This window comes from Pelodiscus sinensis, chromosome 2 (genome assembly GCF_052426305.1).
Source record: "Pelodiscus sinensis isolate ZL-2025 chromosome 2, ASM5242630v1, whole genome shotgun sequence".
Lineage (NCBI taxonomy): Eukaryota > Metazoa > Chordata > Testudines > Trionychidae > Pelodiscus > Pelodiscus sinensis.
Genome location: NC_143053.1, coordinates 182,435,187 through 182,463,157, shown reverse-complemented (window position 1 = coordinate 182,463,157; position 27,971 = coordinate 182,435,187). Strand labels below are relative to the sequence as shown.

General features: G+C 43.4%; 1 protein-coding gene across 1 annotated transcript in view; it reads right to left on the bottom strand.

The window, feature by feature from the left end:
* The window catches only part of ACAD11 (acyl-CoA dehydrogenase family member 11), a 78,101-nt gene extending 50,171 nt beyond the window's left edge, over positions 1-27,930 (bottom strand). The window contains exons 1-12 of the mRNA XM_006133149.5: positions 27,744-27,930; positions 19,961-20,060; positions 18,134-18,259; positions 16,158-16,319; positions 14,123-14,287; positions 11,714-11,861; positions 11,042-11,163; positions 10,202-10,308; positions 8,938-9,064; positions 5,780-5,857; positions 1,947-2,085; positions 1,725-1,832 (exon numbers count right to left, since the gene is read on the bottom strand). Of these exons, the coding sequence (XP_006133211.3) occupies positions 1,725-1,832; positions 1,947-2,085; positions 5,780-5,857; positions 8,938-9,064; positions 10,202-10,308; positions 11,042-11,163; positions 11,714-11,861; positions 14,123-14,287; positions 16,158-16,319; positions 18,134-18,259; positions 19,961-20,060; positions 27,744-27,880 (1,519 nt within the window). The 5' untranslated portion in view covers positions 27,881-27,930. The remainder of the gene's footprint in view (positions 1-1,724; positions 1,833-1,946; positions 2,086-5,779; positions 5,858-8,937; positions 9,065-10,201; positions 10,309-11,041; positions 11,164-11,713; positions 11,862-14,122; positions 14,288-16,157; positions 16,320-18,133; positions 18,260-19,960; positions 20,061-27,743) is intronic.
* Positions 27,931-27,971: the final 41 nt, after the last annotated feature.

Sequence of the window (27,971 nt, the reverse complement as noted above, 5' to 3'; positions counted from 1 at the left end):
TTTGTTGGTTTTAAAATCCTGCATGGACCTGCTCTGGTTTATCTAACAGACCTTAGCTCAGGTTTTCTCCTCATCCCATCATTGCTGGAGACAGGTACTGTCAGGGAGACAGGCTCTTTAATTTTCAAGCTGGTCCCAGGACTAATTGCTAAGTGCCAGATAGAGGCAACCCCTATTCTAGGACAGGGTGGGATTACATAAGCGCTATGCCATTTGAGAAGACCTCATATCATGGGAATTCTCAGCTTTCTGATCTTTTTGCACCACCAAAAGGCAGAGCAAGGGAGAAAATCTGTGTCTTTCTCTTTCTCTACATCCTCCAAAAGCCATTGACCATGAGGTCTTCACAGAAGGTGATCACTGAGAGAAAGACAGCCTTTCCTTTGCATCTCCTGCAGTTTGGAACCACTTCCCTTCACCAGCCTGCCTCACCAAATATTCTATTTCCTTCCAAAGCTTAGGTCAAAACACCACTTCTCCTGTGGGAGCACAGCAATAAGAGATGTAGAGTTTGCTGGAGACTCTTAGCACTTTGCAGGAACTGGCTCTAAATTAGACCAAAAAGTTCAAACATGGGTGCCTAACATTACTCTCCTACATCTGTAGTGCCCGTTGTTCCAGAGTGTGCTGACCACCAGCAGCTTTCACTGAGAGGATCATTTCAGGCATCCAGGTGTGAAAATCTTGGCCGTAATGTACAATGCAAACTCAAAAGGAATGATAATTGTTATAAAGAACATTTTACATTACATTTCACTGACTTATGAAATATTTGCAGATAGGCTATCCTTGATGTTTGAAATATTGCTCAAGCATCATTAGCTGCTAAAGTGATATAATAGTTATCATATTTACAGTGTGTGTCATCAGTGTCATCTCAATGCCCTTTACAAAGGAAGTTAAGTTTATTGTATGTTCTGTTTGCATAGTAATTTTGTTTGGCTATTCATTAAAAAAGCTATGTGTATAGCAAATAGACTATTATCAAAGCTAAGATTTGGTCATGGATATTTTTAGTACAAGTCACAGGCAATAAAGAAAAGTTCACAGAATGTTACTAAAAATATCTGAGACACAAGGCACTCTGTGGGACCCCACACTGCCTGCAGTGAGGCAGCTGCACAGCACCTAGGAGTGCTTGGGGCCCCCACCATGCATTAGATCTCCAAGGTCTCCTGCAGCCCATGGCAAGGGTCTGTGGGTCTCTCCTCAACTGCAGAAACTCAGAGCTTTGCAACCAGGAGCTCAGGGATTCGCTGCCAACTTCAATGGCTGGCAGCTTGGAGGTTCCCCTGCTGTCCGCAGCTCTGGGGCCCCCACCACAGCTGGGAGCTGCAAGGTACCCCCATTGCCTGTGGTGGCTTAGAGTATCTGCCCAGCTCCTGGCCCCCATAGGAGGCAAGGGACCCTGCAGCTCCCAAGTGCCACAGGCTGAAGTCACAGAGGTTGCTGGAAGTCATGGATTCTGCAACCTCCATTACTAAAAATTATTAATCTTAACTACGGGAAATGGCAACTACTGTGACTATGGGGACTAAATGGATCTTAGCATCTTGCAGAATCAGACTCTCTGGCTGTCAATAGCACATAAAGAGGTTCCAAACAATGGTGGAAAGCCAAAGGTACAGTATTAACATGCACTAGCTTGTGTTTCTGCACCTCTCTGCACTACTGTGAAGCATGCACGATAGGAGGGGGCAGTTTTCAACTTCAGAAACATTTACCTGTCATGCAGAAGCAAGAACTAATTTTTCCTTGAAGAAGAGGCTCGAGCCACTGTTTCTTTTGGTCTTCAGACCCGTACAAATGCAGGACCTCCATGTTTCCAGTGTCTGGGAGAAATCAGAATGTTTCTTTTTGCAACAGAGAGTTCATGCAGCATAAAATGTTCACCTTCTGAAGGCTCACAACATCATGGCTAAGGAATGGGAGGGAGGGTTACTAACCTGGTGCATGACAATTGAAAATCTCTGGGGCAAAGAAGCATTTGCCGGTCTCCTCTGCAATTAATGCATAGTCAACCTGACTGAGGCCACTGACGGCAGGCAAGAAAAGATTCCACAAACCCTCTGCTCTGGCCATTTCCTGTCAGAAGAAATAAGACCCACACACAACGAATCTTTATGCTGAGACTGTGTTATGATTCAATAACCAGCTCACCTTCCGCCAGTCAATCTTGCTGTCCTGGCTACAGTTCCTGAATCTCTATATTCCATTTTTAGGCACACAAGTCAAAACTCTCCGTAACTTTTCCCATGATTATATCTTTTTCAATTTCTGTCTCCCCTTTCTTTGTTTCCTGCACCTGCTCCAGGGCTTCTCTCACATAAACCCAGAATAGCCACCCAGGTAGCATATGCCACATTTCTGCATATTCCTTCAAAAACACAACAGTTAAAAAATCTGCTTCCTCCATGAAGTATTCTGGCTAGAATGGTGATACATACATGTGCACACTGTGAACTATGTGCTCTGGTTTGCATGGTGATATTTTGTTTTCCTTTTGTGCTTTTGGAATCTATGCAATCTGAATGAGAGGATGACTAATTGTTTTGGCACATATGCTGTTTTCGGACAGTATGCTCCAATCCCAGGACAATTGAAGGAAGTCTGTCTGTCTCTCTCCTCCCACTCCCCCACCCCAAGTTGAATGGCCTCCTCCCTCATGACACCCAGGTGCCCTCTAAAAACCTTGTGAATACTTTATTTCAGTTTTATTAAAAATAGAGAACTGGAATATGGATCAGCAATGTGTGGGGCATGTTCTGCTCAGGTCAACATAAAATGAAAAGAGTTTCAAGTATAAGCACAGCATTTTCAAAAGTGTGTGTGGAGAGCTGGGCCTGCATGTGCACAGGGTAGAGGGGGAGAGAGAAGTAAGGAAGAGGAAGGCCTTCCATTTATTCTTCAGTCTCACTTCTCTTTATTCACCACCAGAACCAAAAAACTTTAGAAAAAGATTTGAAAAGGGGACCCAGCTGTAATTGATGTAATCACATCTGCCTGGGACTGCAGAGAGCCTGAAATAGCAGCTCTGGGAGGTGTGAACTTCCCCATTGATTCCCATATGTGTTAACACCAACAAATGATTACACTCTAAATGTCAGTGTGGTTAACTATTTCACCTCTCAAAGCATGTAAAAAGGAGATGAAGAAGTGGTATGAAAATTGACACAGTCTGCTCTAAAACCTCTCAGATACTGTGTAAGGCATGTAAAAAAAAATCTAAATGAAATACATGGACTAATCATAACCTTAAACAAGGTTTGCTATACATAGACTTCAACCTGTTTCGTACTCTGGCAAATGCATCACATCCCTACAAATCCTTTTATTAAAGATACAGAAAAGCAGGAAGAATAGTGAAAGCATTAGGAATGCAAATAAGGCTGTCTTCAAAGTAGGCTGCCCCCACGAAAGCTCATGATGCCATCGATTTGTTTTGTTAGTCTTTAAGGTGCTACTAGTCTATTTGTTGTTTTTTACATTTTTCCTGTTACAGACTAACTCAGCTACCCTTCTGAAGCATTTAAACAACAGTCCTTATTCCCTTTCTCTTGCAATGGACAGTGTCCTTAAAGGCAAAATAACCCTTGTTTAACAGTTTTTTAAGACAGTAATGACTAAGGCTATGATCCGGAGTTTCAGTAAGTGTGCTGTCTACTCCCCCTCCCCCAAACAGCCAGCACGGTACCTGAAAGGCCAGGTCTGTGGCATGCTGGGGACTTCCTGTGCAGCGGGGAAGGGGGAGGAGTCCCTGGAGGAGGCACGTGCAGACTTCCCTTCTCTGCGAGGGGTGGGCATAGGAGCCCCTGGAGGAGGCGCACTCCGGGACATCCTTCCCCTGTAGGGGGCTGAGGGGTAGGAGTCCCCGGAGGAGGCGCGTGCCAGGACATCCTTCCCCTGTGGGAGGGGGAGAGGGAAAGGGAAGGAGTCCAGGGAGGAGGTGCTTGCCAGGGACTCCCTGTTCCCTGCTCCCACCAACACCCTGTTCTCTGCCCCAGCACCCACTGGCACCCTGTTCCCTACCCTCACTAGCACCCTGTTCCCACCCCATTACTCACTAGCACCCTTCCCCAGTTCCATGCCCCCTGCTCCCACCAGCACAGTTGGGGCCACATTAGTGAGGGTTGGGGAATTTTGGAGGAGGTTTTTTTTTTTTTTTTTTTTTTGCATCTCACTTGTGTGGCCCCAACTGACTTTTCTGTGGGTCAGTGGCCCCTGAGTCAAAACAGGTTCCCTGCCCTTCTCATAAATAAAGACAATGCTGAAACCTTTTGTGTTTGACATAATATTTTATTTAAAAATGAAGCCTGGCCAAAAAAAACCCAATTGGGGCCAAGCCCCCATCTGGCCGCAGCATCATAACACTTCTGTTCCACTCCCTGACCCCAAATCTGAGCCTATCATACACTAGAATCCCCTGTCCTGAGCCTTTCACATCCTCAAACTCCTGCACCCTGACATCCTCAGTCTTCTGCCGCAACACTTCTGCACCATCCACACATCGCAAATCTGTGTCCTGAGCCCCTAACACTCCCAACTTCCCTGCCCTGAGCCCCTCACATACCCCAACCCAAACTCCTGCCCCCTCACACCCACAAGCCTGTGGTTTGCTCAGCATTCCAACCCTTCTCCTTGACCTCATCACTCCCCAGCCTAGAGCCCCCTCCCCGAGCCAGCATCCCCTTCTCTACCTCCTCCTGCATCCAAATTCCCCCCCAGAGCTTGCACCTCTCACCCCTTCCCACACCCAAATCCCTCATTCCCACCCCACAGCCCACACATGCTGTCTCAACCCAGTGAGGGTATGGCTAGACTACAAGAGTTTTATCCCGGAAAAACTCTTCCGCGTCCAGGGACACGTTTGTTCTTCCGCTTTTTTAGTGGAAGAGCAAACATGCTCTTTTGGCAACCCCTGTATTCCTCATTCCACAAGGAATAAGGAGGCTTCCGAAAGAAAGCTTTTTGCTGACATTTGGCCCAGTCTAGACAGGCCAAATATTGGAAAAACCTCTTCCTATAGAAGAATCAGAAAAAAAAGTGGCAGTGTAGCTGTATCCTGAGAGTGTATAAGGGCTAGGAATAGCAAGTGATGGAGAGGAGGAGAACAGAGAGGGCGGGGCTTCAAGGAAGGGGTGGGGTCTTGGGGAAAGGATGGGGTAGATCTTGGCTTGTTCTGACATTTAAAAAGTGATCTTGGGCATAAAAAAGTTGGAGTCCACTGCAACAGACTTTTCTGTTTGGGCTAACTCAATCTGTCTCACTTCTGCATCCTTTCCCATCTTACAATTTACAGTTAGGGTATGTCTAAACTATGTTTTTTTCGTCTCATTTTTTAAGGAAGAGCGGTTTTTTGAAAAAGGGTTTTTTTTCTGAAAAAAAAAAAACACGTCCAGACTACTTTCACTTTCGAAAGATCCTCTTTGGAATGTGAGATCGGAAGATATGCAAATTCCCGCGGAATTTGCATATCCGCTTTCGAAAACAGAACATAGTCTAGACATAGCTTTAGGGTAAGTGTGTAGGCCCAATTAGCCACATCACCATAAATGGTTTTATTTTCCTCAGCTTTCAAAAGCTTGGAAAATACTGTATTACCATATATATTTTTAAACTACATTTCCTATTTAAATGCTAATTGTATTTTGTAGGCATAAGAGAAACTTGATAATCTAAAAGGTAAACCACTCAGAGTAATATTTGCTTAGGCAATTGCATCAACACCTTCATTCTCATTATCACTGCAATACTCAGGCAAACATTCATTTTGTAGTACCTTGAGTTTCTCAATCACTGAAGGTTTCTTCCATTTGTCCAATGAATTTTCATCTCTGGCATAGTATTCAACCACTTCCTTAAAAAACAAACAGAGCAAACAGTAAGTAGTACTATAAGGTTTCTTCTACTACCTCTTCCCCAATCTCCATACACCACAATGAATAAATAAATATCAGAAGTGCATCTTTTCTGTACAATAGTATAATAAATAATTTTAAAAAAATAAAAATTGACTTGAAATCTGATTGTTTCACCTATACAAAACAATCTTGAGGCTCCTCATGAAATTTATCCAAAACTGCATCTCACTTTAACAGACTCAGTGCTGTTAAAAACACTTACCTAAGGGTGTTTGAAGCTCAACAATTTCTGAAGATGTATGAGTAAACATTTGTCACGATTAGTATTTCATGAATGGTAATTGTGTATGAAATTAATTACATGATGAAATAACCATTAATATATAAAACTTAAGTTATGTTGACAACACATACAGTACTATCAGAGCAATATTGCAATGGCACAAACTAGTTATCCAATTTTAGTATGCAACTAGTGAAAAACCATAAAGAGTACAGCTGTTTCTTTTTAAATAACAGATGATCTTTGAATTGTGTACTCGCTCACTTTGCATTGTGTGTCTGGAGGGCTAAACATTAGCACTATGTATGGTTGTGCCTTTCATATCAATCCTAATGCTAAATGTTGCTCTCTGAAGGAACATTTTGAAGACTAATTTTTTTTTCTGAACTGATTATATGACGTTTCACATTTTTTATTCAGGAATCTCAAAGCAATTTTCAAACAACTTTTGAAAGGTTAAAATGACTCATTATACAGAACTAAAGCCACACAATGACTCAGATTCAGGAACAGAATTCAGGAGTTATAAAGTCATAGAGTTGGAAGAAACCTCAAGATGTCATTGAGTCCAATACCCTGCCCAAAACAAGACAACTTCTGACTTCCTAACTTCCCAACCCCAGCAGTGACAAACAAACAAAAAACACCCCCGTACATTTCCTTTAAAGGATTATATGAAGAACTTTCCATATTGTTTTTTGTTAGTTCAACACACATTTCGTACAATACAATTCATTTTGTACAATTCAGGACAAGGAGTAATGGGCTTAAAGTGCAGCAGGGGAGGTTTAGATTGGACATTAGGAAAAAAATTCCTAACTGTCAGGGTGGTCAAATATTGGAATAAATTGCCAAGGGAGGTGGTGGAATCTCCCTCTCTGGAGATATTTAAGAACAGGTTAGATAGACATCTGTCAGGGATGGTGTAGACGGAGCTTGGTCCTGCCTTGAGGGTGGGGGGCTGGACTCGATGACCTCTTGGGGTCCCTTCCAGTCCTATTATTCTATGATTCTATGAATTTTTCCTGAAGAGAAACAAAACTAGTTGTGACCAAAAGATGGCTACCCAACCTTTGAGAAAATCTTTCAGATACAAGAACTCATCTGGAGCAGGTAAATTAAGAAATTATCTTGTTTTTCATAATTATGAACATCTCTGTCCATTTCCACTATCAGCTTTCAAACCTACATCAATATCAGACACATGTAAGAACTGAGAGCATGCTGATCTATCACAGAAGTTAGAAAGGGCTATGGGAAAAGTTGATTTTCCATCCAGGACAGAGAACAGTGACAGCAGATTTTTTCCTAGATGGCAAACAATCCTGCAATGCAATTTTTCCCCCTGAGACACAATCAAACCTCTAACATTCTTAGCAGAACATTCTGGCTCTGCAAGAAGCAACATCTTATAATTCTGAGAATTTAGGACATGTTTACACAACAGAGAAGATTGACCCTCCTGAGGTCAATCTTACAGAGTTCTTCCACATTAGGGCTGTGTCTAGACTACATGCCTCTGTCGTCAGATGCATGTAGATTAGACACATAGGCAAAGGCAAATGAAGCCGCGATTTAAATGATCGCGGCTTCATTTAAATTTACAATGCTGCCGCGCTGAGCCGACAAACAGCTGATCAGCTGTTTGTCCGCTCAGCGCGCTAGTCTGGACGCTCCCCTGTCGACATCAAAGCCCTTTGGGATGAGATTTACCGGGGCTGCCGACAGAGGGCTTTGATGTCGACAGGGGAGCGTCCAGACTAGTGCGCTGAGCGGACAAACAGCTGATCAGCTGTTTGTCGGCTCAGCGCGGCAGCCATGTAAATGTAAATGAAGCCGCGATCATTTAAATCACGGCTTCATTTGCCTTTGCCAAAACAACAAATCTACATGCCTCTGTCGTAAGAGGCATGTAGTTTAGACGTACCCTAAGCGAGGATAGTTGCCAATGATTATACCAGGATGAGTAGGATGGTATCCCTAGACTTTGTTTGTTAGGGGCTGGAAATGGATGACAGGAGAGGGATCATGTGATGATTACCTGTTCTGTTCACTCCCTCTGGGGCATCTGGCATTGGCCACTGTTGGAAGACAGGATACGGAGCAAGATGGACCTTTGGTCTGACCTGCCATCCTTGTGTTCTTACCATAGTGACTTTTAGCTAAGGGTCTCAAAGCACTTTCTAAACAATTAATCATCATGACTTTTGTAAGAGGAGAAAAATAGATACAGATAGAAGCTGAGCAACATCCTTTAGATCACACTTAAAACAGAAGCAACACTGGGAAGTGAACTTAAGTATCAACTCCTCATCTCCTGCTTTTAAGCACTTCCTCAGAACTGAAGAACCATGAACATCAAGAAGCTAAGAGACAAACCATCTGGGCCAGGATTCAAGCAGATCATGGGGATACTGTGAGGACAATCACTGTCCTTGAGTTTGCAAGCTAGTCAGAGAGCGTTATAGTGCCTGTCTATGTCCAACATCAGGAACCTCCTTTGCACTCACTAACTACAAGAGAACAGTGTCTTTTTTCTACTGTGAAGGATCCTAGAGTATTTGCTATTAGGTGAATTACACCCACTCTTTCTATATTCTTCCTTTAGCATGCACTACTAAATTCATACATGGTACTTTGGATAGATTTAATTGCCAAAACTTATACGGATTCATGCTAATAATCTGCAAAAACTATCACTGACTGCACAAAACAAAATAAAAATGTCAGCTATGAAGAAAGCTCTACATTTCTTCACAAACACGCTCTACTTCCTGAACAAAAAGCTTCTACCTTTTCAGCTGGAAACACATGCTGCTTCATGAACTGCTTCACTTTCAGCAGAACCTCCTGGCCTTTTGCAGTCTGCAGGAACAGCTCTCCTGCACTGCTGGGTTGTGCATCACTGGTGAAAGACGTTCTAGGGAACAAAATTAAAACAAATAAATAAGGTTAGTCTCTCCAGATGTTAATACAAACATCCTTACCTGAATATAAGTATTTAAAGAAATACATAAAATAAAGCTGTGAAAGTTTTTTTGGCAGGGGCGGGCAAAATATCTTCCACAGGCCAGATCCGACCTGTCAATCCTTCGGATTCAGCCTGCCACTGTGCCATGGCCCAGTGGTACCTTTGGGAAGGGCTGCCTGCTTGCTATGCCCCTGCACACAGCTCAAAGCAGTCAGCTGCGGGGGCCTTGTGCATCTCTGCGCACCCCTGTGGGGAGGGCTTCATGCACTGCCCCCATCACCCAGAACAATCTCACAGCTCCCATTCACCGAAAACTGGTCAATGGGAGCTGCCTGGGCCATGCTTGCAGTGCAGGCAGCATGCAGAGAGCCCCCCTTAAGGGGCACATGGTATACAGAGATGTACATGGCCTCCCACAGCCAACTGCTATGAGTGGTGTAAAGGGGTGTGGAGGCAGGGAGCCTGCCCAAGGTTCTTGCTGGGCTGCTAGCCAGGAAATGCCTAGGGTAGGTGCCTCCCAGCTAGAGACTGAACCTGGCACTGCACTTCCTCTCTGCTCCCAACTCCCTTCCCCAGACCACAACCCCCTCCCAAACCCTGCACCTTCTCCCACAACCCAATCCCCTGCCTCAGGTCACAACCCCCTCCTTCACCCAAACTCCCTCCCAGACCCCACACCCTTTCCTGCACTCCAGTCCCTTACCCCATACTCCCTTGTGCACCCAAACCCCATCCTGGACCCTGCAGCTTCTCCGTTAATATCACAGAAGAGTGCAGCCCTTGACCACTTACCAAATTCTTGGAGTGCCCTCCCCCCATCAAAACTTATTGCCCACCTGTGCTTTTAGGGCATATCAACACAGAGATAGAAGACCCAACCTTGCTGGGTTTAGGCTGCAGGAGTGAACAATTGCTGTGCAGTCATTTTGACTGCAAGGGTGGAGAGTCCCAAAGCTTAGGCTACATCCCAAGCCCAAATGTCTACACATGGATTTTTCATCCCTTGAGCCAGAGGTCTGCGAGCCCAAGTCAGCAGACCCAAGCCAGCTGGTTTTTTTTTATCCCATGCAGAACAAGTGCTCTTACTTTTCTGAGAGCAGTAATCCAGTTTCTGCCAGGGGTTTCACCATCTCAGAAAACTCATAACTATTTTCTGCAGAAGAATTTCCAAGGAGATATCTCGCATATACACCCTAAAGCCAAATAAAATGGACATGGATGATATAATCATCTTCTTAAAATTGGACTCCTGTTTGACAAATAATTTCTGAACTAGTGGAGAAAATTAAATCTATATATTCCCAGTATAAAGAAGTAGTCAGTGTACCAATAAAAAAAGTTTGTTAAATTTTACTTGAATACATAAATATTGCCGTTGATCCATTTCAAATTAGTAGTGACACTGAGACGCTAAAAATACTCATGCCGCTATAGACTAACTGTCCAAGTTCAAAGGACAACCATCAAAATCAGCAGCACAAAATGACAGGTATTTACTGTACATATTCAAAACTATGTATATCACAAGTAAAAAAACCCCAACAGTTCACGGGGGCCAGATCGACTGCTGGCTGAAGTCAACGGGTGCCGTTATGTTGATGTCAATAGGCACTGGGGATCATCATGCTCACAGTTTAAAGAACAGTGTATGTGACAGTGCATGTGATTTTTCCTGAAATTCCTCCCCACGCTCCATCATCAAGCATCCATGATTATCAAAGTTAGCCATCACCTGATCAATAGTTTCCTAAAGGGAACAATAGCCCAGACAGCTACTAATAGACACCTAACAAGCTACAGCTTTTAAAAGAATAAATAAAAATATAAAAGCATTTCATCTTTATCACATTTCATCCCTATATTACCAAACCACAAATATTCATAATAAAGTTATAAGAACATATTAGGTATCAACGAAAATGTTACCTGGCATATTCCAGCTATTTTAAAATATGAAAGCGCAAAAAAGAAATTCAAATTGGATATAGCTGTGCTAATACCCCTGCAGCGGCAGTAAACTGAAATCAATTCTTCAAGTGATGGAATTCCTAGGAAAACATTACAGAATATTTAGCATGTCCAAAACTTCTCTCTTCCTTGGTTTCATAAAATTTTAATTCTTTTTTCACCACTTGTGCTGCTTGTTTAGTCTTACAAACCTTATTCAATCTACACAACAGAAATAAACTAGTAAGCGTTACATACTAATTTTCACGCACTAATATAATGCTGTTTTATCTGGAAGCCAAACACAAGTGGATATTGTGTTTATATTTGGTTGGAATTCAAACACCACCTTTACAAGTGAGTAAAAAAATATTGTTGTCTTGTCTTAACACGAAACTTAAATTTTAGGGTTATGTTATTTGGAAGTGTCTCCTTAAGAAAAAATACTATTCAAAATATCCTTATTAATAACCACGCAAGTATATTTGAACCCACATTTCCTATCTAATACTAATTATGTTTTAAAAAACTAGTTGTTAGTAAAGTTATTTACAAGTTTAGTATGATAGGCTTAATAGTTGTCAGCTGTTTAAAAAAAAACTAAATAGAAAATCAATTAAAAAAAACTAATTTCAACAAAGTTACAATTACCTATAGCATCTTTAAGATTCAAGATGCCCCCTTGTCCTAATTGTTTAATTTTGTTAGGCCAGAAGTAAAATGCAGCAGTATACGCTAAGTCTGCTAAAGGATGCCCAGTGGTTGAAAGTTCCCAGTCCAGGACTGCGATAACACGAGCCTAAATAAATAGATAAATAAATAAATAAATCTCAGATGAATGAAAAAGGTCAGGAAGTTACATTAGCTACATCCACCCATGCCTTCCCTTTTAGAAAACAAAGTTCTTTAATACGGTATTAGGTCTTGAGATCTGGGGAAAAGTAGTGTTGATATAAATCATTTTTTTATTTACTGTATACTTAGCATCTATATCACTTTTTTCATGCTTAAAGCTCTTCATAAATACTGTCTAACCAAGGGGTCTCCAACCTTTTTAAGCACAAGATCACTTTTTGAATTTAAATGCAATGTAAGATCTACCTCAAACCCAAATACTTTTGCTCCACCTCTTCTGTGTTGTCCCTTCTCTGAGGCCCTGTCCCTGCTCACTCCGTCCTCCCACCCTTCCCCATCTTTCGTCTCTTTCACCAAGCAGGGGCAGAGGGTTGGGGCAAAGGCTCTGGTCTTGGGCTAAGGGATTTAGAGTGTGAGAGGGGCTCTGAGGTGAGCCTGGGGCAGGGAGTTGGGGTGCAGGAGAAAGTTCAGGGTGCAGGCTTTGAGAGGGAGTTTGGACTAAGGGGGCTCAGAGCTGGGGCAAGAGGTTCATGACTGGGACAGGGGTTCGGCACTAATTCCAGCTGGACTCTTCTTAACTCAGGTGGCTCCTGAGTGGTGATGCAGTGAAACTAAAGCAGGCTCACCCCTGCCCTGGCCCTGCACCAGTAGCAGCCAGCATACTCCCCCCATCCCAAGCCCTGTTGTGCCCCCCACCTTTGTTCTGTGGAGATAGAATATGGGGTGGGAGAGGGGGCACCCTGACATCAGCACCCCTCCTCTCCCTTCCCTGCTCTGTGCCGCAAGTAGGATGCTCCCGGGGCGGAGTGGAGGGGGGGCAGTTCCAAAGCAAAGGGCAGGAGGTGCTGCGCTTGGTAGCCTCTTGGTCAAACCAGTCAGGATCACCTGTCACAGGCTCCAAGATCGACCAGTAGATCCCGATCTACTGGCTGGTGACCACAGGTCTAACCTGTCTCATGAAAGCCCTGGGAGGATGTGGATAAAGGAGATTGTAACCCTATTTCACAGATGAGGAAACAGCACATGACTTGCTTCCAGCTATTTAGAGGTGTCAGTGGAAGAGGCAGGATTAGAACTCAAATTTCTGCTCTTGTGTTCAAACCACAGATCCCTCTTTGTAACATCACAGTGCACAAGAGTAAATTCAAGATTTAGTCCATTACAATATAGAGACAGACACTATCCCTTGCTATATGCGATTGGGGGGGGGGGGGGGGGGACTCTTTGAAATATGAGTCCTTTGGCATGCCTGAACGACTAGACTACAAGGGGTTACTGAACTTGCTCAGAAAGATTATATTTGGCTGGTATGATCCAGAGAATATGATTTTAAAACAGAGTACCCCTCAAATGTCATTTACTGATCAAATTACATATAAAACCCAGATCCTTTACGGAGTTCTGCCATCATTGCATAATTCTGTTGATCATGTGGTCTAGGATTACCTTTCACCAACATTTAAAGTGACGTACTGTATGTGGGAAGGGATCATTAAACCAGCCAATGATTCCTTACACATCATTGCCATGAAGAGTATGGTTGGATGAAAAGACCAGAGAACAATCTTCTTTCTCAAAGGACAATGACTTATGCATTTCCAGGAATTACACAACACCAGCTTTGTTTTATGTACATTCCTTTCTTTCAGAGGTTTTTTTCCTCCCTTGCTTTTACTGAGATTGCATATCAGACATTTAAACATTTTTACTCTGTGTTTGTACAGAGCCTAGCAGTAATCTAGGAGGAAGGCTACCAGGCCCTACGATAGTAATATAATAGGACGTGATCCCAAACCACCTGAAGTTAATGGAAGCGTTTCCATTGACTTCAGTGAACTTTAGATCAGGCATTTAAGTATGTGCTGAAGTGTCATTGATTAGTTCAACACTGAAGTCTTTGTTAGGCTTTTGGAAAATATAATGTATTATTCCCTTTTTAAGCTGTGTACTCCAAGAACAATAATGGGGCAGGATTATTTGCACTAAGGGATGTGAAGCTGGGAAGAGAGAAAAGACGATCTTACGAATCGGAGTTAGGTATGTGTATGGGGCAATATGCATAGTGAATTTCTTTTAAGCAATTTACCTCAAGAAAATTGAGCTCTGCAACACCCATTAATGTCTATTATGTAGGTAGGAAAGTAAACATACAATACGGTAAGAACTAAGTAGTACGATTAATATGTATGTATTCATTTTGGATACCTCTCTTGGATGAAAAATTAGGTTATCTATTCGAAAATCTCCATGAATCAGATTTTCTTCATTATCACCAGCTGGCAAGTTGTTCATTAACCATTCAGCCAGCTGGTTCATAGCAGGAATGTCCATGTGAGCAGAGGCATCGTACTGTTTTTTCCAAGTTGTAACCTGAAAATATATTTAAAAAAAACCACCATAAAACAACTGGGAAATGAAACATCGGGCATTTTAAAGCAGAACATTATACAGCTGAGGGAGCCTTTGTAATTACTTGTAATACAAAGGCGTTGAAAGAATATTTGTCACCAGATACCATCCCTTTCCTATAATGGTTTTACTCATCTTTTTATGATTATGACTATGATTTTGTAGCCAAGATGGCTATGAAACATGAGGAACATTCAATTTTTCCACCAGTAAGAGAGACGAAGGCTAATGCTGAGATTTTTCTATTCACCAAAACACTTATTGCAATTTGTTTATTTCTCTGTCTCTTCTTGAAACTCCAGGCTGATAAAGACACTTAATTTAATACATTGTGCTCCAGACACTATGTTAACAATGCACAGGTGCAGGGACACACTCACATGCTTCTACAGGTTGAAGCTCTCTAATCTAGCACCCTCGGGACCTCACCAGAGATTTTCTGAACCACAGAAGGTCAGTATGTAGTGAGTGGGTCTCTAGTTCACGGAGGAGAATAAATGGAACAACGATGGCAATAAAACTTAGTAACGTATGACTGTACTGATACACCCTATATAAGCCTATGCCTAGCAAAGGTTGATCGGCTCTCTGCATAACAAAGTGTTAGTGCTGTTACACAATTTTACTGCATTGGCTATATATTTGATAGAGTTTGTCTGTCTGTCCGTCCATAAGTCGGTCTGTTCAAGAATTCTTCCTAAACAGTAAGAGCAAGGACCACCAAATTCAGTTTGCAGCTTCCTTTTATTTAAAGCAAGGTCAGGATTTGGTTGTGCCAGAACAACGGGAGGTGTGTGGGATGTTACTGTTTCCCATCAAATAGAAAGGGAGGATGGTGAGAGCAGGGAAAGTTCTACTCCACTATGCCACAGCAGGGCAGCAAACACGTGCGCCCCCACCTCCCTGACAGCCATTGAGAGCCACGGAGCAGCCATCAGCCAGCCAGTGCAGCCCCCACTGTCCTGAGGAAGAGTTCCCCATCACCCCAACAGCTCTGGAGAGCTAGGCAGCAGATGGTGGCCAGGCAGCACGGCCCCTACTCAGCAGCCGGCAGCCACCCCAACCACTACCCTGAGCCTCCTACTCCCTGCTCTGACTCCTGCATCCCGCACCCCCTCTCCCAAACTCCCCATGCCTCCTAACTCACTGCCCTGAGCCCCCCACGTCTCCTGCCCTGAAGGACCTGAGCAATGCTGAGTAAATCTTTTAGTAAGTAGATAAAGCTTAAAAATCATGCTTAAGCTTAGCAGCATTAGAAAAGATATACTGGCATTAGAAAGGGTTAAGAGAAGGGCAACTAAAATGATTAGGGGTTTGGAATGGGTCCCATATGAGGAGAGATTAAAGAGACTGGGACTTTTTAGCTTGGAAAAGAGGAGACTAAGGGGGGATATGATAGAGGTCCCCTGCTGGCCTCAGGCTCCATGCTGCATTTCAAGAGGGCTTTTAAGATGGCTCCCGCCAGTACCCAGAAGCAACTAGTATGTCAACTATCCAATAAGCTTTTTCCTATTGGATAACTGACTAGTCGATTAGTCTCTTACATCCCTAACCAAAAGATATACTTGTTTTGTATTTCAAATATCAATCCCACCGGACATGTCATTCCAAATCTGGAGGTGTGACACAGATGGATATTCCAGTCTGATAAAAGGACCATAAATTTTATTAATGTCTTGTAAACACTTTATAAGATATTAGGTAAAACCAAAATCTTGAGTAGTTTAAGGATGGTCTGTTATTTCTAGAGACTTTAATATAAAGCATTGTAGCCAAATGAATACAAATGAAACCTTCAAAGGTTTCAGTATGTGGTTTTTGAGACCATTACCTGTCTCCTACAGTATCCCGGTCCTCTGCCATATCCTTGGAGACCCAATGAATGCAAACCAAAGGAGTGCAACTGGGCCAGGGTTTCTATCATAGCAACATACAAAGCAGATCGCTCTGCTGGACTGGCTTCAGGTAGTGTGAGGTCTCGGAATATGCGACCCTAAAGACATCAGAAAACAGATATTTGGTAAGATGGAAAGAAGAGGGGAAGGAAAGGTCACACAGCATTACAGCACAGGATGCTATGATGTACTAACAGTCACTGAGTTAGTGAGCTCTTCCTTGTCCACTTGTTTCTTGCCCAGGAAGATCAAGGCACTCTAGCTCTTTGAAATCCAAAAAAACAACCCACTCACAGGATTTCCCCAAGCAACGGATTTAAAATATGTATCTTGTAGATCCTGAACTAGAACTCAGGAACAGCCCTCCCCCCTCAAAACAAACAAACAAACCCACAACAACAACACCACAACAAACAAACAAACTCTGAGGTGTGTGGAATCTAGATTGTGTTTTTTGGGTCCATCTCAAATATTCTAACTCAAAATAATTCAGTGTATACACTGAAAAACAAAATAACTACTCTACTTTTAATAGCTTTTGAAATGTGAAAAAAACTTATAAAACTAATCTACTTCCTTTTTTTAGAGGGGCAAGAGGGGGCATCGTCATTTCCCTTTGATATAGGAAAAAAGGAAAGAGGCAAATTTTGACTGCATTCACTCACTTCCAGCTAATTTACAGTTTACATAAATATACACCGCTAATACAGAGTAGGTTAGATTTTGCCAATTAATTGTGAAAGAGTAGAATTTATGGTAGCATTATATAATACTGTTTAGTCAATACACATTTCATCAAGTTCTATTGTAGCTTTCTAAAATCTTGGACTATATACAGAAAAAAAAAAACAACAAACCTCAGCTAACCAATTTTGTCAAGTGTAAACTTATATCTTTGGAAAAAAACAAGTGCCAAGGAAACCCAATTTATTACAAAGAAACAACTTGCTTGATACAAAACAGATAAAATTCTAGCATTATAAACGTAGCATAGCAAAGATATTATTGTGATTTCAAAACTATATATGTCAAGATGAGCTTTCTCCTAGCAGTTTTTCCAAAGTTAACCTAATAGGAAACAGTACTAGAACATGGTTAACAAACAAACAAAGCAACCACCCACCCAACTCACCAGTCTCCTAAATCAAACACAAAACTGGATGCTTTCATATGAACCCAGTTTCTTGTAATCTGATATGTTTATGGGTAGTTTATGCTTTTGCTTTTTAAAAATGAGTTCATAAAATATAGAACACTGAAAACATACAGGGTCTGGGGGTTTTCATCCCAGACATTAGTATTATGAATTGTAGGAGTCTACAGAATAAATAAGAGGCACTTCTCTGACCCATGTAGACCTGTTTTATATGACTATAATTGGTGCCTGAGCTGCAACTCAGTTAGCTTTTGCTTGAAAACTGACTAACGCATTGATTATTTCTTTTAAAAAAACCATCATGGACCCAGAACCTTTGATGGCCTGGGATGGAGTATAGTCAACTAATCTTAAATCCAAAACAGCTCCCGCTAATAAATTAAGGGGTTTCACGCCAGTGATACTGATTGATTTCAAAATGTCTTCCTGACAACCTACCTGAGAAGATCAGGTTGAATAGTGAGCTAAACACATGACCCCCCTGTTAGAGGGAAATAAGCCCTGAAAAAACGGAAGTCACTGAGAGCTATTGGTGATCAGCACTTCCGGAAAACAAAACAAAAACAAAAAACAAAACAAGACATTTCTTTTTGGATACCTAAAAAGGAGCATAGGGGCTCTCTATCCTAGGCACCTAAGATTGAAAAATTTCATCAAAATACTTATTTCAACATATAAAACTTTAGATGTTTTAAAGCAGCTTGCAAAGGAAATGAAACCAAAATGAAAAAAACCCTACAACATATATTGGCTTACCTGTACGTGTTTCATCACATAAAATTCAGTGCCAATCACAGAAACATCACTGCAATACAGTAGAGGCTCAGGGACTGGAAATCCAGCTGAAAATAAGGCTCTCTGAACCTTATATTCTCTATCAATCTAAGAAAGATGCAGTATGGTAGGTACAGAATAATGTTCAAATGCTTCCAACAATTAAATTTATTTTTATATTGTGAACAGAAAAATAGCATTTTTCTAAACACCAAGCACTGGATTATGTATGTAGGACAGACCATTGGCACTGGTTTGTGCATTTGAGTAATTAATTACATTTTCTAACATTTAGCTAAATATTCAACAACCACTTATATTTTTATCCCATAGTTACGTGAAGGAAATAGCTCACTTGAGAACTAGGCCTGCATAATCTTTAATTTTCTTTATCTTGAATCAGATTTATAACAAGATCTAAAGTAGCTCTGTGTTAAAGTTGCTAAGAGAAAGACACTCCTTCACCCAGTTAAAGCAACAGACAGTTCCCCAGTTCCTTGTTGGCAATGGGGTCATGTCACAGTTGCAAAGAGGCTTATACGTATGTTTTAAGAAACACTGAGAGGAGGTATGGAGATGGGAGATGTACAAGTGCTAAAAACATAAAAATGTGAGGCACAAATGTTTTAATTTAAGACAAAGTATTGCCCTGAACAGTGGAGGATGGCAGCAACACCATGCTACTCTACAGGAGAAAGTAAGAACTGTGGACTGCTGTTGTATCAAAGATTTGGTAATTAAACCAGAGGGGGAATGATCAGTATAGTCACTAAGCACACAGGAACTTTGGGAAGGGTTTAACTATTGCTTCAAGGGCTGAGAGAAACAAATTGTTTCAGAATTAGGGGTGTTAAAATGTGTGTATTCAGGTAAACATGTAACTGAAAAATTCAGCAGTTACACATTTACACACAGGAGGAGGTAATTCCCTGGGAACCAGCGCATGTGGGGAGCTGGCATAAAAGCCAGCTCCCTGCAAGCACCAGCTTCTTCCTGCCCCCTGTACCCATGCGCTGCTGCCTCTGATACAGAGGAAGCAGCATGGAGGAAGGAGGGAGGCAACTCCGCGTGTGTACCAGCTGCTGCCTGTCCCCCTACCTTCCCACCCCACGCTGCTGCTTTTGATAGGTAGCAGTGTGGGATAGGGTGGGAGCCGAGGTTCTGTGAGAGCTGGTACACACAGGGGATGGGGGGAGGTGCATGTAACCATGAAAGTTAACTGATGAGCACAGGCTCATTAGTTAACTGTTTACACTATTATATCCCTTTTCAGAATTAGAATCAGTTCAGTAGACTACTTTGCCATGAGCAAGAGCCTGTAACTGGGGTTTACAGCTAAGCAGGTGGCTGTCTCCTCAAGTTTCTGTATTTGTAAAAATTGATCACATGCTGTATTAGCATTATAATTACAGTTAAAATTAGGCGATGGAGATCCTAGCCCCTAGACAGCAGGGGGCCCGCAGAGCCTCCCCACAGCTGTCTAGCTGTGGCAAACTCGGACAGGCAGTGGGGAAGCTCCAGAGCTCCCGGTCACTGTGGATGCTGGACTCTCCTCCTTCCCTATTTTGTCAGGGATATTTTTAGTACAAATTAGGGACAGGTCATGGGCTTCTGTGAATTTTTGTTCATTTCCCAGGGCCTGTCCATGTCTTTCACAAAAAATATCTGTGATAAAATCTGAGCCTTACTTATGATTTGATTATTCTATTTTAAAATGAAAGTAGTTGTAAACCATTTGGCTCTTCTCTTAAATTAACACATTTGTTCTGCATGTTACATTTATGGTTTCCCACGGAATATGTTACTCACCTTGTGAGCTCCAGGCAGAAGAGGGCCATGAGGTTTCTTCCTAAGAACATATTTCCTCACACCCTTCTGCAAGTAAAAAGTTGGATTGGACTGGCCTGAGCTACAGAAGAACAAGAATGAATTACTAAGAAACAAAGTTGCAAACATTTAACAGAAAGAATAACAGGAACTCCAAATTGGAAATGTGCACATCACTGTTTGGGCTGAAGAGGATGACCAGTTACAATGAGGGAATTAGTCTCAAGGGTGTTCTTTTAAACATATAAATCAGCAATGACAGTCCAGGAAGTCAATAGTCATGGATTCCATTGTATTCCCAGTTCTGCCGCATGTTTCCTATTTGACTCTGAAAAAGTCACAATTACTCTGAGCCTCTGTTTGCTCTTCTGTAAAAAGGAGGTAATACCTGATCTCCACAACGTTTTTGTGGGTAACATTTTCAAAGCACACAGATTCTTGGAGGAAAGGTGTCATGTCCCCCCGTGCTTTATGAAAATTGGCTCATTAATATGAATATGCATAACTCCAAGATGCTTTATGTAAAACAAGTCATTTAATATATAATTTTTTTAAAGTTACAATCTACAGAATCTGTATACCCTATTTATTCCTGTATGTGAAGTTAGAAATATGAAGTGTGAATTCTGGTTTTAATTCTGGGTAACAGTGGAGGGATCATTTGATGATTACTTGTTCTGTTCATTCCCTCTAGTGACACCTGGCATTGGCCACTGTCAGAAGATACGATACTGGGCTAGATGGATTTTTGGTCTGTCCCACTATGGGCAGACCAAAAGTCCATCTTACATTCTTACTTTAACAACTTGTGAATGATTTTATTTTTCCTGTAATTCCAAACTGTGAAAGGCAGACGGCCACGCCACCTGGTACTGGGATCCTTGAATCGAGTATTTTTCAGTGGGGATGAGGAGACTGAACAAAGGGTTCCCACTCTGAGGAAAAGTCTATTTAAGGAATGAATAGGGGGTGGTGCCCCTTGCTCACCACTTTGCCAACCCCCTGTCTCTGGGGGTAGGCAGCCCTGGCTATCCCCCTGGCTGCTGGGGAGCACCGGGCCATGTGGCAGCCCTGGCCTCTCCCTTCCTTTGCCACTGGGCCAAGGCCAGGCCAACTCCAGCTCTCCCTCCTTCGTCCCAGCCATAGGGCAGCACCCAGGCCAGGCAAGCCCCAGCTTTCCTCCCCCACAACCTGTACTTCAATTTGATCCCTCTGCCTCCATTTCTGCACTCACCATCCTCCTTAACCCCTCCACCTCTCCACGTCACACTGCCTATCCTACCCCCACCTCCTTTCTCCAGTCTTACACTCCCATCCTTCCCTAACCCCTCCCCACCCCCACACTGCCCTCCCTCCACCTCCTTTCCTATATCCCCCCCTCGCCTTCACCATCCTCCCTTAGTTTCTTAGTGGATTAGAACTAGCTGGCTTCTTTTGTTTATTTTAATTTAGTAACTTCCTTTGATCTGTTCTCACTTGTAATCACTTAAATCCCACTTCTTATACTTAATAAAATCACTTTCATTTATTATCAAGCCTAGAGGTGAGGAGCAACCACAGTCCATCTCTCTCTTTCATTGATAAAAGGGACGGACATCTTTAGGAGCTTTCTCTGTGTAAAACTACCCCTTTAAATCTTGTCAGAGACTCCTCTTTCTGCATCAAGTTCCAATTTTTAATCCTCATCTTCAATGCCCTGGGTTGATCCATAAAGCCATTATTTCCTTCTCGTTCAAGTCCCCCCTTAAGATTCACTCTGCACCAGCACCTACAAGATATTAGATGATTGAAACCCCATCTATTTTGTTTAAAATAGATATATTTGTTCCTCCATACTATGCGTGCCAAACAACCATGCAATCACCCTGGTTACCCTAGAGATGTTAAGTTTAGATTAATTAACTAATTGAATAGTCGATTGGATTTCCATCGACTATTCAATTAGTCTAGAAGGGCATCTCCGCCTCTGAACTCTAACAAGAGTCCTGCCAGACTCTTGCTACAATTCAAAAGTGAAAGCTCCACAGGGAGCATAGGGCCAGCGGGGTACTGGCCCCACACTTCCTGCAGTGCCTCAGCCTTTGAAATGTACAAGAGCCCCAGTAGGACTCTTGTACATTTCAAAAGCAGAAGCCCCGCAGGGATTAGGAGGCCTTCAGGGACTCCCGCTGGCCCAGTGCTCCCTGCAGCAAGCGCCTCAGCATCTGAAAGGTACAAGATGCTTTTGTAGCAGGACTCTTGTACATTTCAAAAGCAGAATCTTGTACATTTCAAAAGCAGAAGTGGGGTGAGCAGAGACTGCTTCAGTTCCTGCTCACGCCATTTCGCCCTGTGCCTGTACTGCCCCTGCTCCCAACTGAGCTCGTGCTGGCAGGAAACTGGCTTTTAAGCCAGCTCCTGCTCCCCCCCCCCCCACCACCACTTGCTGCCTCCTTTGATAGGGTATGTGTACATTGCATTCTTCCTTCGAGAGAAGAATGCAAATGCAGGCAAGTGAAATGGCAAATTAAGCATGGATTTGAATTTCCCACGCTTCATTTGCATAATCGCGGATGTCCACTTTTCTGAAATAGCGTATTTTGAGAAAACAAACTCGGTCCACGTGGGGTTATTTCACGAAAAAACCCTTCCTTCGAAATAACCTTCCTTCGAAATAACCCTTAAACCTCATTTTTTAAGGAGTAATGGTTATTTCGAAGGAAGGTTTTTTTTCTCGAAATAACCCAGAGTGGACTGCATTTGTTTTCTCGAAATATGCTATTTCGCAAAAGCAGTCGTCCGCGATTATGCAAATGAAGCACAGGAAATTCACATCCGCGCTTCATTTGCAATTTCACTTGTTTGCATTTGCATTCCTCTCTTGAAGGAGGAATCCAATGCAGAGATACCCATGGAGGAAGCAAATGGGAGGAAGCGACTAGTGGCATCACTAGTCGACTATCCAATAACCTTATATTTATCGGATAGTCGACTTGTCGCTTACATCTCTAGGTTACCCTTCTTCTTTTTCCTTCCTGTAACCTTCTGCCTAGTCTGTTCCTACCCTCTTTATTACATCCAGTGTAACTATTAAATTCTGGGATGCAATGCAGTACTAGTGAGGAGTTGTGTCACCCATGACCTATAACCTTGGGTGTCTCACAATGCTTTGCTGAGGTAGTGTCCAACATGGATCACTCACAAACAGCCTTTGAGCATGCAGGTCTTACTCAGTGTGTCTGTCTTCGCACAACAGAGGACCCGAAGGCCTGGGGGCTGAATGTGGCTCCCAGCTTGACTGGATCCAGTTCCTGAGTCTTGGGGCTTCACCAGCCTCAGTTACCACAAGCAGGGTTACTTCCAAATTGAGAACATGCACACGTACCTCTGCTGAGAACCACTGTTTCAGATCACACATGGGCTAATTTCTCTGGTGCCTTTCTTCAGTCAATAGAATACGAGAAAATACTAAAGGCTCTAATCACTAAAGAATTGTTAAAAGGCCTAGGCACTGTTGCTTATTTCTAACATACAGCTATAAAGTCAATCATAAAAGAGTTCTTCAAAGAGTTTTTTCTTCAATCAAATCCTGTTTATATCCACATTGAACTTGTGCCCAGTAGGGTAGGCTGCTGCTGTTCAGTAAATAAACTTTGAACACAGTAACATGTTTTGTAACTGGTGAACTTTCACACTCAGGATATTTTGTTTCTCAGTGATGATAACATGCAGTCATGATTTTCCTTGGTGTCCCTCTTTAATTGCGCAATGAACTCAGTGCAGTACGGCATATACTTCTGGCTTTGTTCAATATATGTAAATGTATTTAACTGATGCACTTTGACAGGCAGATTACAGATGTTGCCACAGACATTAGGGTAATGGGTGCATTAAAAACAAGTAAGATACCAAAACCTAGGATTGGAAAAAGGCAAATGTAGTGCCCATCTTCAAAAAAGGGAAGAAGGATCCAGGGAACTATAGGCCGGTCAGTCTTACCTCGGTTCCTGGAAAAATCATGGAAGGGATCCTAAAGGAATCCATTTTGAGACACTTGGATGAGAGGAAAGTGATCAGGAATAGTCAGCATGGATTCACAAAGGGCAAGTCGTGCTTGACCAATCTGATTAGCTTCTATGATGAGGTAACTGGCTCAGTGGACATGGGAAAGTCAGTGGATGTTATATACCTTGACTTTAGCAAGGCTTTTGATAGGTCTCCCACAATATTCTTGCCAGCAAGTTAAGGGAATGCGGATTGGATAAATGGACGGTAAGATGGATAGAAAGATGGCTAGAAGGCCGGGCCCAGCGGGTAGTGATCAATGGCTCGATGTCAGGATGGCGGTCAGTTTCTAGTGGAGTGCCCCAAGGTTCGGTTCTAGGACCGGTTTTGTTCAATATCTTTATTAATGACCTGGATGAGGGGATAGATTGCACCCTCAGCAAGTTTGCAGATGACACTAAGCTAGGGGGAGAGGTAGATACGCTTAAGGGCAGAGATAGGGTCCAGAGTGACTTAGACAAATTGGAGGATTGGGCCACTAGAAATCTCATGAGATTCAACAAAGACAAGTGTAGAGTCCTGCACTTGGGACGGAAGAATCCCAAGCATAGTTACAGGCTGGGGACCAACCAGTTAAGTAGTAGTTCTGCAGAAAAGGACCTGGGGGTTACAGTGGATGAGAAGCTAGATATGAGTCAACAGTGTGCCCTTGTAGCCAAGAAGGCTAATGGCATATTAGGATGCATTAAGAGGAGCATTGCCAGCAGATCCAGAGATGTCATTATTCCCCTTTATTCGGCTTTGGTGAGGCCACATCTGGAGTAGTGTGTCCAGTTCTGGGCCCCCCACTACAAAAAGGATGCGGACGCATTGGAGAGGGTCCAGCGGAGGGCAACCAAAATGATTAGGGGTCTGGAGCATATGACCTACGAGGAGAGGCTGAGGGACTTGGGTCTGTTTAGTCTGCAGAAGCGAAGAGTGAGGGGGGACTTGATAGCAGCCTTCAACTTCCTGAAGGGAGGTTCCAAAGAGGATGGAGAGAGGCTGTTCTCAGTAGTGACAGATGGCAGAACAAGGAGCAATGGTCTCAAGTTGTGGTGGGAGAGGTCCAGATTGGATATTAGGAAAAACTATTTTACTAGGAGGGTAGTGAAGCATTGGAATGGGTTACCTAGGGAAGTAGTGGAGTCTCCATCCCTAGAGGTGTTTAAGTCTCGGCTTGACAAAGCCCTGGCCGGGTTGATTTAGATGGGATTGGTCCTGCCTAGAGCGGAGGGCTGGACTTGACGACCTTCTGAGGTCTCTTCCAGTTCTATGATTCTATGATAAGGGGATGGTTGGATGAAATAACATGATCTTGGTAACTAATTGACCATTCATTATAGGGAACTTTCTGGGTGTCTGGCTGGTGAGTCTTGCCCACATGCTCAGGGTTTAGCTGATCGCCATATTTGGGGTCAGGAAGGAATTTTCCTCCAGGGTAGATTGGCAGAGGCCCTGGAGGTTTTTCGCCTTCCTCTGTAGCATTGGGCACAGATCACAGCTGAAGGACTCTCTGCATGTTGGGGCCTTCAAAGTATTTGAAGGCTTCAATATCTGAGACATAGGTGAGAGGATTATTCTAAGAGGGGTGGGCGAGATTCTGTGGCCTGCACTGTGCAGGGGGTCAGACTAGATGATCATAATGGTCCCTTCTGACCTTAAAGTCTATGAGTCTATGAGGAGCTTTGCCTACCTCACAGGCAATTACCATTTCCAGTATTTCTAGGATTGATCCATATTTTGAAGGATGAGCCTATTACAAACAACATTCACAACTCCCAAAGTCTTTCTTAGAGCTACCTAAACCAGTGGTTCTCAACCTTCCCAAACTGCTGAGTCCAATTTGTCTTGTGTACCTCAAGTTTCACCTCACTTATAAAATCTGATATACAAATAAAGAAACATCATAGCACACTATTACTGAACAATTGCTTGCTTTCTCATTTGTCTATGAAATTTTAGCTTGCACTGGGTTTGCTAGTTCTTTTTATATAGCCTGTTGTGAAATTAGGCAAATATCCAGAAAAGTTGACTTACTCTCAGAGGTTGCGGGAAACATTCCCTGTAAGCTGTGCACTTGGGTGGGTCACCCAGAAGAGGCTCTGGAGCACTTTACCCTTACTCCCTAGCCACAGCAAACAGGAGAAAAAAACCACACAATGACCAGGTAAAGGCAGCTACAGCCTCCTCACCCCCTGAACTGGCACCTTTGCCCCCCCCCCACACTCCCCTGCTTTACACCTCCCAGCCCCCTGCCCTGACTCCACCCACCCACCCCCTGCACCTCACATCTCCCCTGCTCTGAGCCACCTGCAGCCTCCTGTTCTGAGCCTCTCTTCATACCCCTTTGCCCTGAGTCCCTCATACATCCCAACCCTGACTCCTGCAGCCCATTTCCCTGCCCTCTGCTCTAACTTCTGCACCCATACACCCGAATCCTCTGCCCTGAGCTTCTCCCCTCCCCCATTCTTCAACCTACACTTAAATTTCTTGCAGGTACTATTGTATTGCCAGCATCCCCACACACCCTAAGGCCTCCCTTCAAGGGGGGAGCAGTTGTGAGAGGATAATATCTGTAAGAAATGTTAAGTTACTTTCATGCCAGGTGCACATAAAATTTATTGTGCACGTGGACTGAAAAAAAACTGAGTGACTATTGGCTGTGGGTAGGAATGAGAAGCACAAACTTAAATGACAGTGAGTTTTACGTTGTAGCAGTGGACCTCACATTCTTACACTTAAAACCACTGAGATTCAGGCTTTGTCCATACTTAACCATTTAAAACACAGCCACAGACGTGCTTTATACTGGAAATGTAGCCATGGCAGGAGCACTGGGAGAGGGCATTCCATGTAAAACACTTTTGCATGAGGAGTAGCTTATGATTCACATTGGCATGTTACAGACGAGTAGTCCTGCAGCACCTAAGGGTGTGTCTAGACTACCTAGTTTTGTCGACAAAAGTGGACTTTTGTCGACAAAACTATACCAGCGTCTACACTACTGCTGAGTTCTGTCGACATAACGTCGACAGAACTCAGCAGTTTTGTCGACTCTGGTATACCTCATTTTACGAGGCATAACACCTTCTGTCGACAGAACTCTGTCGACAGAAGGAAGGTGTTATTGCCTGTAACATTGCGTCCAGACTACGGAGTTCTGTCGACAAAGCAGCTTGCTTTGTCGACAGAACTCAATGTGTCTGGACGCTCTTTGTCGACGGAAGTTTTGTCGACAGTATCTGTCGACAAAACTTCAGTTGACAAAACGCGGTAGTCTAGACGTACCCTAGAGACTAACAAAAATATATATGTGTGGTATCATGAGCTTTCCTGGGCAAAACCCACCTCAGATGAGCTTCAATGGCACTTTACAGCGCTGTAACTTGATGCACTGAGAGGGAGAAGGGGGTGTTCACATCCCTGAGCCAGAAAGTTACAGCGCTGTAAAGTACCAGTGTGGACTTGGCCACAGAGATTTGTGCCACAAGAAGCCACAATCTAGGGACAGGCAGCGCGCAGCTCCGATTCCAGCACAAGTTTTGGGGCTGATTTTCCTCGCTGGGCAAGCAATGCTCCCTGGGCTTTCTCGGACACTGTCGTGGGTGAAACAAGGCAGCACCCGCCGCTTGGCGTCCTGGCTGGCTGATGCAGGTGTGACGGGAGCGTTTTGTCCTGGGAGGGCAATGGGAAGAGGCAGCCACAGCCCGGGCGCGCTTGGGGGCCCCCGCAGGGTTACCTGTACTGCCTGGCTGTCAGCGCTTCAGGGGGCTGCAGAGGAAAGCCGGGCAAATGGCGGGACAGGTATTGCTCCAGGGCCGCCTGGTCAAACCTGTGCTGCGCCCTCACCGCCGTGGTGCCAGGCTCAGCTGCCATCGTCCACCCAGCCAGCCCAAGTACGCTAGCAGCGTAACCGCACCTCCTCCCCCCGACCTACGCCAGGCAACGCCCCCCCTCCCGGCGTACG